Source organism: Nannobrachium achirus (genome assembly GCF_963921795.1).
Source record: "Nannobrachium achirus genome assembly, chromosome: 10".
Classification (NCBI taxonomy): domain Eukaryota; kingdom Metazoa; phylum Chordata; class Actinopteri; order Myctophiformes; family Myctophidae; genus Nannobrachium; species Nannobrachium achirus.
This window is the reverse complement of record NC_137819.1, coordinates 51,873,597-51,889,885: the sequence shown is the minus strand read 5'-3', so window position 1 is coordinate 51,889,885 and position 16,289 is coordinate 51,873,597. Positions and strand designations below refer to the sequence as shown.

The 16,289-nt window shown below is 41.4% G+C and overlaps 1 protein-coding gene across 2 annotated transcripts; it reads left to right on the top strand.

Annotated features, from left to right (window-relative positions):
* The first annotated feature begins 92 nt into the window (after positions 1-92).
* Positions 93-12,023, top strand: LOC308292677 (tissue alpha-L-fucosidase-like). Of its 2 annotated transcripts, XM_080735079.1 has the most exons (9): positions 93-556; positions 1,104-1,238; positions 2,872-3,009; positions 3,284-3,389; positions 4,146-4,346; positions 5,121-5,311; positions 6,618-6,717; positions 8,485-8,654; positions 11,855-12,023. In XM_080735079.1, exons 1-8 carry the CDS (start codon positions 192-194, stop codon positions 8,617-8,619), a joined length of 1,371 nt encoding a protein of 456 aa, XP_080591205.1. In that variant the 5' UTR covers positions 93-191; the 3' UTR covers positions 8,620-8,654; positions 11,855-12,023. The 2 variants fall into 2 exon arrangements, with proteins under 2 accessions (XP_080591205.1, XP_080591204.1); XM_080735078.1 differs by lacking the exon at positions 11,855-12,023 and having other exon boundaries at positions 8,485-9,171.
* The last annotated feature ends 4,266 nt before the right edge of the window (positions 12,024-16,289 follow it).

Sequence of the window (16,289 nt, the reverse complement as noted above, 5' to 3'; positions counted from 1 at the left end):
GTGGAGGAGTCTTGTTAAAAAGGCACAGTCATGTGATCTGAAAAGTTTAACAAAGCAGTCATGTGATCAGTCACGTGACGAGAAATATGACTTCCTCCTATCCAAATGTTTTGGTCAGTAGAGCTAACATTACCAGATTACCTCTATGAGAGATAAGGGCGTTGGATAAGTGGCGTAAACACTTCCAAGCTATGAAGATCAAGATGTTCACAATCACATCGAATGCTGTGTTCATCTTTGTAATCAGTGCAGTTGCGACAGAGGCGCGGTACACAGCGGACTGGAGCAGTTTGGATGCCAGACCCCTGCCTTCATGGTACGACGAGTCCAAATTTGGCATTTTCATCCACTGGGGAGTGTTCTCTGTGCCCGGGTTTGGCAGCGAGTGGTTCTGGTGGCACTGGCAGGGCCAGAGCCCCCCCGACCCCAAGTGTGTGAGCTTCATGACACACAACTACCCCCCTGGATTCACTTACCCGCAGTTCGCGCCCCAGTTCCATGCCCAGTTCTTTGATCCAGACCAGTGGGCAGATATATTCAAGGCTTCAGGTGCCAGGTGAGCCTTTCATTTGTGCATTGTGCACTGTCTGTCCTACACTGAGAGTGTACAAATGTAACCAAATGGACCCATAGGATGTGTACACTCTGAGTTACAAATGGATAATTGAGTATTTTACTGTGTAAAGGCAACCTAGCTATTTTTTCCAGTGGTGGAAAAAGTACTCACATTTCGTAAAGTATCAATACTGCAATGTAGAAAATAGAAATGTTCTGTTACAAGTAAGTCCAGAATTCAAAATGTACTTGAGTAAAAGTACAAAGATATTGATGTCATAATGTACTTAAAGTACCAAAAGTAGAAAGTACTCATTATGCAGAATGTCCCATTACAAGTTTTCAAATGTATAACAATCTTTTGAAAATAGCAGAGCTACAAGCTCACAAGATTGTAGATCATCTATTTTCAACTGGCCTGGGAGTGTACAAATGTAACCAAATGAACCCATAGAATTTGTACACTTTCAGAGTTACAAATGGATTGTGTATGAGTATTTTACTGCGTAATGCAGCCTATTTAATTATAATACTATTTATTATGTCAGGTATGTCGTCTTGACTGCCAAACACCACGAGGGTTTTACCAACTGGGAATCTCCAAACTCATGGAACTGGAATTCTGTTGACACCGGACCACACAGAGATCTGGTGGGAGATTTGGGAGAGTCTGTACGCAACAGGTGAGATGGCAGAAGAATCCATTCCACATGGCCACACTTAATAAAGGTCTATTAAACGGAGCCAGGCATTTAGCTGGGTGTCTTTTATTCAGGATATATAATGTTAAAAGGGTTTTAATTATAATATTGAGTCTTAAAATACTAACCACATTCACTGACAGGTGGTGAAATGTGTAACGTCTCATGCATGTTCAATCTCACATGGTTCTTCTGAGTAAGGGCCGATGCTTACTCTACTTTTAGAGACGAATTTATTTCGGTTCGGTTCTGTCTAAATTACAATATGACGTCAGTCAGAGGTTTAGGGGGTGGACACCGTCATTAATTCAACTGTTTGGTGCTGCCGAGATTTTGTGACTCCCCGAACCCATCCGAAATAAATTTGGCTCTAAAAGTGGAGCCCTACGCCTTTACAGGTCAGTTCCATTGCTGTCCACTCTCTGTTAGTTAAGGTGTCGTAAATGTCACCCAAAGGAGGAACCTTGAGTGAACATGCATGCTTGTGCTGTGCACAGGCATTATTATGCAGGAGTCCAGCTCAGTGGCCTTGTGGTTAGAGTGTCCGCCCTGAGACTGGGAGATCGGGGGTTCGATTCCCCGGTCGGGTCATACCAAAGACTGTAAAAACGGGACCCAATGCCTCCCTGCTTGGCACTCAGCATCAAGGGTTGGATTGGGGGTGGCTGATCACCATTACTGATTCCCGAGCGCAGCACGGCTGCAGCTCATCACCGCTCCAAGAGATGGGTCAAAGGCGGAGAACACATTTCAAATCACAGCAATGTGTCTGACAAATAAATAAATAATTATTATAGAGTCAGGACATGTATGTGGATCATGTTTTTTTTTTCTTCTCTCCATTGGTTTGGGAGACCCTTTTTTCCCTTTCAACTTAGCACACCTAGTGACAGAACATAACAGGAGGACATGATAAACATCTATGCAAGTGCTGAAAACAACTCTTGTTAATTGTGATGAAAACCAGCACAATTTGGTAGTGAATGTTGAATTATTCTATGTTTTTGGGGACCGTGGCGTGGACGCCCAACTTGAAACCGTGACAATCACGGACAAATGGGACATCTGGTATTCTTTCTGAGTGGATCTCTGTTCTCCAGATGTTCCCTAGTCCGGGTGTGACCGAAACATGTCACAGCTCCACTTGTCTGGCTTTGTTCAGCTGGCTCCTGTTCAGCAGTTTACCACAGATTTGCATAGCGAAAGCCAGATTCTTTGGTCTGGGTAGACCACTGATTATGGCGATTAACATTGTTTTGAGTTGACTGATAATTGAACAAGCAAACAAGTAAATAATACACACATGAACTGAACTTTGTTTTGTTTTATTTAACCACTTAACTGCATTGTTTTACATTTTTCAAACATGGCTGATCTACAAGCTTACAATGTGACACATTGATTCATTCATTTACACTTTGTAACCTGGTAGATCTGCGTTTCTTTTTTCTTTTTTTTATGAAAAGTTTGATAATTCTTAAACTCTTGAAACGTAACAAATAGGGACGCCAGGGTGAAAGTGGTTAGATATCTGGCTCTAATGTATACTCTGCTCAGTTGAGGACTTTTCAGTGAACTTCGTATATCAGACAATTATGTTTCTGATCATCTCTAGGTCCTTGCACTATGGACTCTACAACTCCTTGTACGAGTGGTTCCATCCCCTCTACCTGTCTGACAAGAAGAATGGCTTCAAAACACAAGAGTTTGTACGGAATAAACTGCTGCCAGAACTTTACAACATGGTTGTGAGGTATTTAACGCTATGATTTTATAATATCAAAGTTCATCGCAATGATTTTTTTTACAATTACTGATACAATATTGTGTGAGTGTGAGAGATCTGTGTGTGACATGTGCAGGCATCCCCTCCTATGGAGTATTTTGTGTGAGAGTTTAAGGACTGAATTGTGTGGGTGAAGAATATGCATCCCAAAACTAATAAATAGTATGGAGCACTTTGTGTGTTGCAGCCAGGAATTTTACAGAACCTCTGTTGAACCTTCTCTCTGTCCGTTGTTCTACAGGTACAGGCCTGAGCTGATCTGGTCTGATGGGGACTGGGAAGCTCCAGACACCTACTGGAACTCCACCGATTTCCTGGCCTGGCTTTACAATGACAGTCCTGTTAAAGTGAGCATCTCTCTAATCCAACCATATAAAGCTTTTTGTTTTACCCGTTTATGCCAATGAATTCCTCCCCGCACATTTCTTGGCCACTTCTACCTGCCTGTGAGGAGCCCCAACCAGGAGGACATAATCGCCTCTGTCCCGTTCAACGGGCCCCGCCCCCAGCCTGTTGCTTCTTGTTTAATCAAGAAGCGATAAAAAAAAGAAAGAAAAGAAAGTGCGGTCAACCATAGAGTTAAAGTGACTAACATGAAGATTTCGGAGAAGCAGAAACAAAAGATACTTCACACACAAACCCCTGGCCTGCAGACAGAGCTTGAGGCACACAAACACATTTACCTGTTCACAAACAATTTATTACTTAGGAATTATGTTCAATATGAGCGGGTGGCTTAAAAGGGCCATTGTGGGTGTTTTTGTACAACTATATGATACATACAATACATGGACCACAGGTCTATTTGGTTCCATCTGTACCTTTGCAGAGTTCAATTACGGATCGTGCCAAAAAGGTTCGCTAATATGGGGTTGTGAGATCAAAAATATTTGAAACACCCTGATATAGCCTATTGGATTTGGTAGTGGCCTATTGGGCAGGTACTAGGGCACCGCCCAAGCATATAAACTCTTGGCAGGCAGACCCAGATTAGAATGTGTAGACCTACATAGTATTATCATAAGTCATTGTCGTCCAGTATAGGCCTATATTAGTTTCCATATTGAACTATATAAATAAATGCCCACTTATTGACATTCCAGGACAGTGTTGTGACCAATGACCGCTGGGGGGCAGGCTGCGCTTGCAAGCACGGCGGCTACTACAACTGTGAAGATAAGTACACACCGGGGCAGCTGCCGAAGCACAAGTGGGAGAAGTGTACGTCTGTGGACACTTCATCCTGGGGCTACCGTAGAACCATGCAGATGGCTGACTTAATGGATCTACACACCATCATAGAGGTGAGGAAGGACATGATATGGTTAGTTGGTGTGAAACATGAGGCTAAATTCTAAATCTGTCCACCAGAGGGTGCTGAAAACATGGCTTAAGAAGGTACACCTCTAGACTTGCCTTGTTACCGCCAGTGGTGGAAAAAGTACTCAAAATGTTAACTTAAGTAAAAGTATCAATACTGCAATATTAAAATACTTGGTTATAAGTAAAAGTCTGGGATTTAAAATGCACTTGAGTAAAAGTACCAAAAGTATTGGCATCAAAATGTATTTAAAATACCAAAAGTACTCATTATGCAGAATGTCCCAATTCAAGTTTTCAAATGTATAAGAATCATTTGAAAATAGCATCATAAACATCATAAAACATTGTCCAGTGTTTTATGATTCTTTTTAGATCGGCTATTTTCAAATGGCCGAAATGGAATCGGTCTACAAAGTAAATACTAAAATGTTCAAATAAATGTAATTGGGTAAAAGTACAATATTTGGATCCGAGATGTATTGGAGTAGAAGTATTGGAAATTGTAAATACTCAAGCAAAGTGCAAATACCTCAAGATTGTGCTTAAGTAAATTTACTTCGTTAATTCATACCGCTGCTTACCACTGAATGCATCATAACACCTTGATCTTGGTATCATCAGTGTCAGGAGACCTTTCGCGTCATCTCAAGTCAGACAGACGATGACCATCAGTAATGAAACGGTTACGTGATCAATGTGGGTTCTTCTCGTTTTCCGGGGACTGACCAGACTGACCGGTCTTCCTCCCTGCACAGGATCTAGTTCGCACTGTGGCTCTGGGAGGCAACTACCTTCTGAATGTGGGGCCCACACCTGATGGCATGATCCCTCCGCTGTTTGAAGAGAGGCTCAGGGGAGTGGGCGACTGGCTCCAGCTCAACGGAGAGGCCATCTACTCGTCCAAGCCCTGGAGGGTCCAGGCAGAGAATAAAACTCTGCCAGTATGGTAAGAGTAAACGCCGCAGTGCTAGTCTTACTTCTTGGCCTTTTCAGAATGAATCATTTAACTGTGTTCATTTTATTATTTTATGTTTTAACTATTGAAAAATAGTAGATATACAAGCTCGAGCTTGTAGATCTGCTATTTTTGAAAAATCATGAACATTTTTGAATCCTTCTAAGGTTTTTTTAAAAAAACAAACCTATGTCTATGTAAGTGGTTCTCAAACCTTTTCATGTGACTGACCCCCAAAATGATATGTATTTGGCCACGGACCCCCATCTCAAAATATTTAGTCCCAGGGATCACCCAGAAGCAAAATATGAGTTACAAACGTTCGCTTTAAAAATACATACAGTATATTCAAAGATTTGCACACATTTTCACAACTTTAAAAAAAATAGCAGATCTAGCTTGTATATCTGCTATTTTTTCCAATAGTTAACGCATTAAATAATTCTAGGCCTAAATGGCTTAATTCAGTGAATTCCCCTGTAAATGTTGTCTGGTTGTCAACAGCGCTGATGGCTTGTTTTAATGATTGTGTCAAATAAATGAAGGCTGAGTTTGTAAATTCACTCGTGTAAATTCATTCTCATTTGTGAAAATGTTCCCGACCCTACCACGCTCTGATTCCAGAGCAGTGCTTCTGTGGATTCATGAAAAGCAATCATACTGACAAGTTGCTTTGAACATTTTCACAGTTGTGAGCAGCACAGAACATAATTAGTGATTAATTAATTAATTAGAAAGCAGAGTGATTGATTAACTCTTACTTTGCCTATCCCGGACTAGTTCGGCTTTATTTCGGCCTTTTTATCGTCTGGGGTGCCTATCCCGAACTAGTTCGGCTTTTTATTAAAAAAAGAAAAAGCATCCAGAGGCCTTACCGAAGCACCGGGCTAAATTTTCGAGCCGGCAGCCGGCCGCAATCTGTTTACATTGGCCCGCGAGAGCGTCGCGCCGCCGATATTTGCCGTCCACTCCAATGCAATCCAGGATCTTTAGAGCTCATTTTCTCTGTTCCATGCATATCCATGAGGTGTGCAAGGTTTAATCACGGCTAAATCGCCGAAAATAGGGCTTCTAAAATGCTTGGTAGCCAATAGCTAACTTCAAGCTAACTTCATCCTGTTCCTGTTCATGACACAAAGGAAAGTGTTCAGGCGCGTCATGGCTGCGCATGGCTTGTGCATACAGCGTATGTCTATGGTGGATTCTCTGGCCATTGGGCGCCCTCTAGTGGAGATTCCTGGCACTGGATGAGTTAAACATTGATGTTACTGTACAATTCTTGCCTCTGTCGTTCTAGGTATACTTCCAAAGGTGCCACTGTTTATGCCACCATCACAACCAAGCCTCCCCTGTCTACATTGCATCTGCTTGAACCTCGCACGTCCGGGTCCACCAAAGTAAGTACATTTGTGACATTGTTTTTGGGTGTTGAGTGGTTGGCTTCACACTATACATTCTTGACATGTCCTCTAAAGTGTGTTTGTTTTTTGTTTTTGGTAATAGAAGAACAAACGTAATGCTTGTTAGTTATTCTATGTCATTTTTTTATATAGAGACTTGCATGATCTTATAAAATTACAATAAATTCCCAATTTATTTCTTAAGTGCCCCCCTTCCCAAAACAAACAAACAAACAGAACACCACCCATCTGAAAACAAACACCTTTTCCCCTATAAAAGCTTCAGTGTGAAGCCTTTAGAATAGATGAAGAATCCAATTTGTTCATTCTTAAAGATGGGGGTGCCATGATTTTTTTTTTCAACCCTAAAACATCATTATCATGTATTATGATTATACTAGGAGGAAGATCTTTTCCAAAAAAGTGTACAGAAAGTGTTAGAATTATGTTTCTATGTGGCCACACCCACCAGTTCATTGAGTATGCCTGGTTGTCAGGTGGGTGGTGACCCAGCTGAAGTTAGCCACACCCACAGTGTTAGGTGTATAGAGACACACGGGCTCCTACAAATTCACGCCCACAATTGAAACAGCGGCCCCACTTCGGGTAAGGGAGAATGGTGCACTGCAAACCAGCCCATAGAAAGTCATTGCAATTCAGCTGTTGTTAGCCTAATATTAAAATAATCCTACACGAACTGCAGACTATCTTGATTTAAATAAAAATATGTTTCCAGATGTATGGCCTGACCCTGACAACATATCTTCTTGTTTGCTAAATACATGATGTGTGTCACGTTTAATTTGCCACTTGAATGGGTTACCCATAATGTTAACAGAGAAGAGGGGAAACGGCAGAGAGAAAACCTGTCGCTTTTCAGTGACATCACTGTCTTTACTGCTGTGCGTTTAAGAGCGCCGACTTTGAAGATCCCGGACCTTTTCAACTACAGAGTGATTTCTCCAGATTAGTATTGATCCAAAAATAACCTGCAAGACTCCGTTTGGAAGAAGCGAGATGCGACCATTTTCCAAAAATAAACAGCCTAATTATACATGAGAGACGAGCGTATCTGGGTATAGAAAACCTCAAGGGATGCATCCATGACGTTTGTACCATGCGACCACCTAAACTTAAGATTTCCAATGCTAGCACTTTTGACTCACAGATGAAGTATATTAAAGTATATTGTAGGTATTGTGTCAAGATGACAGATATGCCACTTTAAAAAGGCAAAATTAAACTCATGTGACACTTTATTAGAACACAAAAAAAATCGCTATGGACTCAGTAGTCAACCACTGAAATTATGATATTTCACGATGCCTCTCATTGGGATTGCATTGGCAGCTGCAGTTCACCGTTCATCCTTACCCGAAGTGGGGTCGCTATCACAATAGGGCGGCCATATTTGTAGGAGCCCGTGTGTCTCTATGCCTGGTTGTCAGGTGGGTGGTGACCCAGCTGAAGTTAGCCACACCCACAGTGTTAGGTGTATGGTAAAATGGGAGGGGTTGATTTTATGATGTCATTAAATCAGAGTCGATTGGGCCTTTTGACTCGGAGGCTTTCAGCTTTCAGGAAGAAACCAAAAATACACAGGGAGGCAAATTTGCACATTATAACCACGCCGATGGTCTATTAGATTAATTAATGTTAACTCCATAGACACTTACAAAACAGAAAAAGTACAAAACTATGGCACCACCTCTTTAAGTGATTTGCTGAGGTACTAGAATATTGATCTTTTACCTCGCCCCTCAGGTGACACTCTTGGGGAACCCTGGGCCTTTGCCATGGTCCCCGATCTCACCTAGCGCTGGCCTGATTGTCCTGCTCCCTGAGCTGCCCTACACTCCTGGCCAAGCTTGGACACTCAAACTGGACGGGGTTCTGTGAGCTTCAGGGACCCGATGTCATCATACATTGCATAGGTGGGCATTGAGAACAGATTTCTCCAAGTGTGATTTGCTTGGAATTTAATATAAGGTGGAATTAGCATCGATTGCCTTGGGTTGATGGGAGACGTGTATTTTCAATCAATGCTGGGTCATTGTAACATAATAAACATCATGAGATTTTTGCACTTAGTATTTCGTGTGGCAAGAAAAGAATGGAACACTTCTTTTTGATGATTTTACAATCTGTGCCAACTGCCAAGTGTGGAGAGTGAAGCCTTGTTTCCTCCTAGAGTCAACAATGGCACAGAGTTTTATTTGGGCTTTGTTTTAAAGAGTGATTTTGAATGGAATGTCATGTTTATTGTTCTGTTTTTTAAGACTCGCTATCGCTGCTTGTCATTGTCAGCCACTGAATTGCATCATATTGCAAGCAATTTTTATTTTTTATAATTGATAACATAATTAACTATTTTTGTACAGAATGACAAGACCGCAATAAAAATGCATTTCCTACTGGGACATGTTGTAGTTATTAAAGGACCACTTTGTCCATCTTCAACATTATCATTGAATAATTGGTCCTATTATTCTCATTATAAGATGGCACCATTTCCGTCTCAATGGTGGGCTGTGGACAGTTCAGAAACCTGCCTAGTGCCTACCAATGACAACAGATAAGGGGATTCCAAGGTAATGGAAACTACAGTCTCCAGCAAAGTTGTCATGCTGAAACTCACTTGCTGAAAAATTAAAAATAAAATAAATCTATAGATGTCATTAGTGGGCTTGATTCTGGGGGGGGGGGGGGTTGGACTCCCCAAGGTCCTATTAAAAAGTTGATGTCAAGCCCTGGGGGTGGTTTGGGCTAAGAGATGCAAGTCTTGAGTGATAGGGTAGCGATCTATCTATCGGACTCTCAGCAGCACAGATATTCCATAATCGAATCCTAGGCTGTTCTACAACAGTTCAAGTATCAAATCAATCAAAGTATAGTGTGGACATGTATGCTTAAGACTTTTACTTTGAAATAATTTGACTTTAATAGCATGGCTGCATCCTGCATGCATGGATACCATTTCAGCCATTAAAACGGCGAATCAAATGTATGTGTACATAAATCGATTTGATGACTGAAGCAAAGTAAGACACATTTGTAATAATGACCAGTTAAGTGAAACTAAAGTGTCATTAACCAATGGAATCCTAGCGTTCCCAGAATGGGACAAACATTCTGTCAGCAAAGAGATTTGGTCCTAGTATAGAGCCCTGTGGGACTTCACTCAACTATATAGCACTGGTTCCCAAACAGTAGGTCGGGACCAATTTGTGGGTCACAGATGTGGCACGACGCAAGTATAAATCCCATTTCTTTTCCTATATTAAAAAAATATGAGGATTTCAAAAGATATATTTTAAAATAATGATTTCTTTTATAAGTTTATACATTTTAAAACAAATCTAAGAAGTGCCATTAATACTTTTTTCCCCCCTTTTTTTGTGAAAATAGCCGATCTACAAGCTTGCAATGCGGCTCGACGTGTGCTTGTAAATCTGGCATTTTCACCATGAAAAGTAAAGGGCTTAAGAGGTTAAAATATGTGAATACAACCCAAGTTTTTTGGTGTGCTCACAAAGACAATGTGAAAATATACCTGGCGAATAAAATGATTCTTGTTCGTTGGGAGTCAGGGAATCCACACAAAGGAAGACAAAAGATACACGTCACCAGGTGTTTAACTCGCTAAAAATAGCTTTATAATAATCATTAATAGTAATAATAATAATAGCCATTAGAAAATGTTTTGACAACGTTGACAGTGTTACATTCTGTGTTGGGAGGGCTAAACCACAGTCACAGTGTACCATCTCTCTGGACTTCAGCGCTAGCAGACGTGCTCCTGACACATCTAGATCCATAAACCTATGAGGATCAATGAATAAAATCTGTATGTACAAATTAAAACCACAACACAACAAATGGAATCATATGATTTTCTTTTCTTTTTTTTCTTCTCCCCCCAACATCACACACTGTGCGACACCCGTGAACATTGCTCAGCGCACGTTCAGACCACAGCCGGTTTCTTTAAAATACCACGGGTGTTTACATGCATCTGCATTGTATATCCATCTGTGTGCATTACACAAAACAACACAATGTGTTTTCTATGGTATCACTATTGCTATATATGCTCCGGTCAATCCACTTCCAAGAGGGGAAGGGGAAGAGTCGAAGAGAATTGTATGTACAATGTTCAATATTGGCACTGAATCAAATGCATGATGTGTATAAATGCAACATGAAGGAAGAATATGCAGACAGACATAAAAGCTTGCTGTGTTAAACCCGTCTGCTTAAGAACTCTTGTGTTCGGTGACCAAAGGACAAGAAATAGAGAAAAGAGAATCTGGAGGGTAGGGGGAACTATTTCTTTTTGCTACACCATATAGGACCATCAAAGGGGTTTGTCTGTTTGCTTCTTTAGATAAAAGAAAAAGGAAAGCATAGCGCAAGAGCTCTGAGTGAGACAGCTGTATGGATTTGCTCTTGTGACTGGATCATCCAGTCTGTCCCATCTCTTCAACGGTCTCTCACACATCTAAAGGAGACAGGAGTGTCCATCGGGGACCATGTAGAAACGTATCAACCCCAGAGCTGTTGTCAGTATTCTCTACCCCATATTAGCAGCAATAAAACACATCATTATTGTCAGGTCAGATGAGTAGTTCTTTTTCTTTTCCATTTATTGTACATGATTCTTACCCTCGGGTACAAAGCAATGTTAGCCCCCTGCCATCATTGAAATGTCAACACTATAATAATGACAGCGATGATGTTGTAATGACAATAATCCTACTAATAATCCCACTAATTGTAATAATATTACACGTAATTTTGAGCAACATCTGTTGGCATCGGGTATTTACATGTTTGTAAACGTGACGGTAGCAGGGTAGGTTTGTACAGTGGTTCCCTGTATGTCTACTGCAGAGCTGTGGAGCAGGTCATCAAAGTCACAGTGCAATTACACACACACACACACACACACACACACACACACACACACACACACACAGGCTACAGTTGACCTTTCACCTCAGCCACGGCTAGACCCTAAGTGCTCCTTTAAAGACTCTGAAAATGGCTACGAGTGATACTGCGCTCTAGGTGATGTGATGCTCAAGGGATCTTCAACATTCTGTTGCGTTGGAACTTCTCCTGTCCTGTCCAGGTCTCCAGGGTCCGTAGTTGTGTGGTGTTCAAGAATCCCCTGAGGACAGAGGCTGGGGTCGGGGTTGGAGACACCGCTGCTACAAACTGAGGTACTTGGAGTTGGATTGTCCATCTACTATACAGCAACTGTTCATGTGTGGTTTCAGAAAGAGGTTAAAGTGTTCATGTAGTCCATCTTGATGTGTTGGTTTAAGTGCCCGGGTGACACTTGTACAGGTTGCTGTTGTGATGGTTCTTCTAGGCTCCTATAATTGCACTGTGCAGTAGAGCCCGACCCGATGCCATATTTTTGGTTTGCGATGCCGATCCCAATTTTGGAGAGTCCCTAGCCCACCAATTACCCATGTTTTGTATCTACAAGATCTACTCACAAAGCGTCGCGACACAGCGTGATAGATTGGCTATGTTTTGAAAGATTTTAAACATGCTCGCCTGTAATGACATGCCCGAAATAGGGACACCAAGTGTAAAGTGTTTAAAAATCAGGACACATCAGCTGCATAATTGCCGATACAGATGTTGTCTAAGAAGTCAAATAAAGGCCCATATTTCTGGCTCTACTGTACAGTCACTGGACAAGTAACACGCTGAGCTCACTCTATGGCAATCACACCCACACCAACACAATACGTGTTTACAATGGACCTGTTTCAAGGCAAGATGGTTGGCTTTACACCACCACTCATCTAGTTAGTTACTCTGTGCGAAACAAAGAACAATAGAGGAAAAAAGTTAGTAATAGTTTGAGGAAAAGCAGCCCATGCTACTGCGGATAAACATCCAAAAAACGAGGCCTGTTTAGTTCCTGGCGTCGTCCCCACCCCCATAGGCAAACCTGCAAGGGAAAAAGAACTTGGCTTCCCTCTGCAGAAAAAAAGAAAAGCGTGTCCGTGTTGAGGTGCTTTTATAGGGGTGGCGTCCATTGTTCACTTCACAGTGGAGTAACAGTATAAAAGCAGATGTTTTGTGCTTTGTTTGATGAGGATCATGTCAAACACCACTGGGGATGCATTAAAACACCTGTTCTCCGGATGAAGTGTTTGGGGCAACGGAATTTAAAAGCCACAGAGTAAAAGATGAAGGGCAAACGCTGCTGTGCCCCATGTACCAGGGAGCAAGCCTCAAGGTTACTGCAAAATGAACATACTGTAGATGTTTGGTAGTTTTATCTTTTGTCCAGGCCAGCCTGTTTAGGTGGGAGGATGTCCAATCGATGTGTTGCTGCGATTAAAAGCACCAAGTCAAAACAATGATGGTTGTTTCATGGTGAGAATACAGTATCATCATCCTCAGAGGATATAGTCTCTCTTTTTTTTTTTACTCCTTTATATATTTGATTATGAAATAAAACCTGCTTTCTCGTGTCTTTGCTAAAAAATCAGGGAATGCACTGAGAGGAAATGTTTACAGGCTGCATCTGCTTTCCTGGTAATAGGTGGTTGAAAAAGAAAGAAAGATAGCCTCCAATCAATACATTTCGGAAAACATGCAGTGTTATTACAGTAGAAATCAGCCGATCATAATGTGTGTCGGTAATGGTGAGTAAGGAAAAGGCTGTATTCAATACAATAAAATACTTTTTCTTTAACAATATTCTACACAGACTTTGTTTTGTAATTTTATGTACAGGTCTGTATATTTACTGTATATAAACCATATTCCAAGAAAACCTCCTCACATAGCTGGTTAGGCACATGTAGTTGGTTCAGAAGAAGGGAGGAGGGGTTTGGGAAGAGGGGTTGGGATGGGGTTAAGGAGAGAATATAATATTTTCTCTTTTCTAGAACCATAAACAGAGAGGATATATAGTGATAGGCCTAAGTAGGATCATATTTGGCAAAGTGCACTCTTGCCAGTTATACCCTGTGAATGTGACCCAGCTTGCTCGCACATACTGCAGATATATTAGGAATCTCTTATAATTCACATGTACTGAGTCTGGATATGCTACACAAGTGTAGTATCACACAATACTATACTCTATCATAATAGGACTGTAGTATTTCACATCTGATATAGTATGTCTATTTTCTTTATGTTTATACATATACTGTACTCAATTGTGTCTACTAATCTAGAAATGTAGATTACATTATAAAATATACATCTCCCAGTAAAATATTTTCAATTTCTCAACACATTCCATCTCAAAGTTTAGAAAGGAAAAAAAGGTCATGCTAAAAGATTTGTCTCTTTGTTTTTTTACTTCTTCAAAATGGCTGACTTTGACTTCAGTATTCATTGGGCCTCATCTTAAAGTTATCTTTCCTCTCTCACAAGCAGCCCTTGGTAGTCACAAATGCCAGTGTACAAACAATTGCACTCCCAGACAAGCTTATACGCACGTACAAAAGGATGGAGAGGAAATTTCATCCATCTCTTTTTTTGACACAAATTTGCCAAACATAAGAGGGATCCTCCCCGAATATTTTAAAAACCATGCTACAATTTGTTAGGAGGAAACACCAGACAAAATGATGTGTTCTCACCTCAAAGCGAAAAAATAAATACAAGAGGGAAAATGGATCACGTCTTTCTTTTTTCTTTTTCGTTGAGCGAAAAACAATAGTTCCAATGCAACTGCAAATGTGCAGTGATCTCGGCCAAATAATCACCATTGTCCACCTTTCTTCTCCACTTTTTTAAGGGGGGCAAAATAAATGTACTTGAGATTTCTCATGACTCTGTGGCGAGGCGTTGGAGAATAGATTTGACTGTCACGGTTCCATACATTGAGATTAGATAGAGAGAGAGAGAGAGAGTCAATCACAGAGAGGGGGTGGAGGTGGAGGGGCACAGAGAGAGAGAGAGAGAGGGAGAGAGAGAGAAAGGCATTGGCATAACAAGGTACAAATCTTTGTTTTCTTTTACCTCGCAGAGGGATCATCCCTTTAGTCGGTAGTGTGTGAAATTGAGAGGATTGTATTGTGCACCTCTGGCGAGAGTCATGAATTTGAAGGGAGTTAGGCTGGTGGATTCGCCCAAGACTTTGGCAGCGCTGCTCTTGCTGTCTGCTCTATGGTCCATTTGGTGGACCTGCTTGGTCAGATGACCGATGAGGCCAAAAATATCTCGGCTTGGAATCCATCACTCCATCCATCTTCATTCTAAAAGCAGTGTAGGCTACTAGAGAGAAATTATGAAAAAGTATATATCATAGGAAAGAAAGAAAAAGGTAAGAAATGAATCTCTTTTCATGGCTATTGTGTCAGGATAATTGTTAGTTCCTGACAGGTGTAATTGTAATTGTTGTTGATGGTCTGTTTCCTCCTTTGACCACATGGGGGTGTTGTAGTCTCACAGTGAATAAGGGCTCCTTCTGTAAAGTCTTATAAAGCCACAAAGATTCAAGCCCTAAAATTCCCCCAGATCCCACCCCACAAACACTGCAACTTCAGAAAGAATATATAAAAAGCAAACGGCTCTGTGTATTTTGTCTGTGAAGCTCTCCGCCTGTGAGGGCTGTACTGCTACACTGCAAAGCTCCCTCTGGCAAACACGAGTGTGCACACTACACTATGTACAAACAGCACTCGCTTTCGTCGCATGGCCTTGACTGCTGAATACTGAGGACAAATGATGGTTCCATGGGATATGAGGAACGAGAGCTGAGATTGAGAATAAGAGAGGATGTGTGTATGTGTGGAGTGGAGTGGAGCTGTCCCATTTTTCTTCTGATTGATTGATTGAGTCTCGCGGCTGCTGTGGGTGGTATTTGCAATTGGTTAACTCTACATCGAAAACTGTCTTTGTGGATTGTCATCCATCTGAGTTTTAGGGTACTGTGTTGGTACTGAAAAAAAAAACCTTTGCAAACCACCCGATCCATCCTTCCTTGCTGATGGCACCACTGAAGCGTATGAATAAGTGTTATACTCACATAGAATAGCCGGCGGAAAATCTCAGCTATACGTAAAGAAAATATTCTGTTGTCAGTAGCATTCGTAGAGGATCCACCGGAAGTTATTCTCTCTCCTCTCTGCTCCCAAGAGATTTTGTGCCTGTTAAGCCCTTTATTTTCCAGTGAGAGAGAAGTGCTGCGAGAACACGCACAGGCATGCTACTACTGTCCCCTCCACTGACTGTTGTGAATTGAAATGATTCTCGCTTTCTTTCCACATACAATAAAATATAAAAGAAGGAATATACAGAAAGAGTGAAGTCTCAAATTGAAAACCATGAGCCCCCGCCTCGGATCCAGGCTTCTCTCTCATCCAGCCGGACGAGGGCTTGAGTTGTGTGTTCGTTCGTTCGCAGTGAGTAAATCGAAAAAGGCAGAGTGAAAGTGAATGAGTGACTACGGTGATATTAGCAGAACATTAAAAAGATCCCAAACATGGGCTCAGAGAAAGACAGTAATCAGTTTACATGTCAACTAACTGCGGAAAGGGGGCTTGGCAGAGACCCGAGAGGCTGCTGTGGGACAGCCCTGC

Excerpts from the sequence above, each read along its gene's own strand:
- LOC308292677 (XM_080735079.1), top strand. The coding sequence starts at position 192 with ATGAAGATCAAGATGTTCACAATCACATCGAATGCTGTGTTCATCTTT. Across the intron at positions 4,347-5,120 it reads ATCTACACACCATCATAGAG|GATCTAGTTCGCACTGTGGC; the intron begins GTGAGGAAGGAC and ends CTCCCTGCACAG. Across the intron at positions 5,312-6,617 it reads AATAAAACTCTGCCAGTATG|GTATACTTCCAAAGGTGCCA; the intron begins GTAAGAGTAAAC and ends CTGTCGTTCTAG.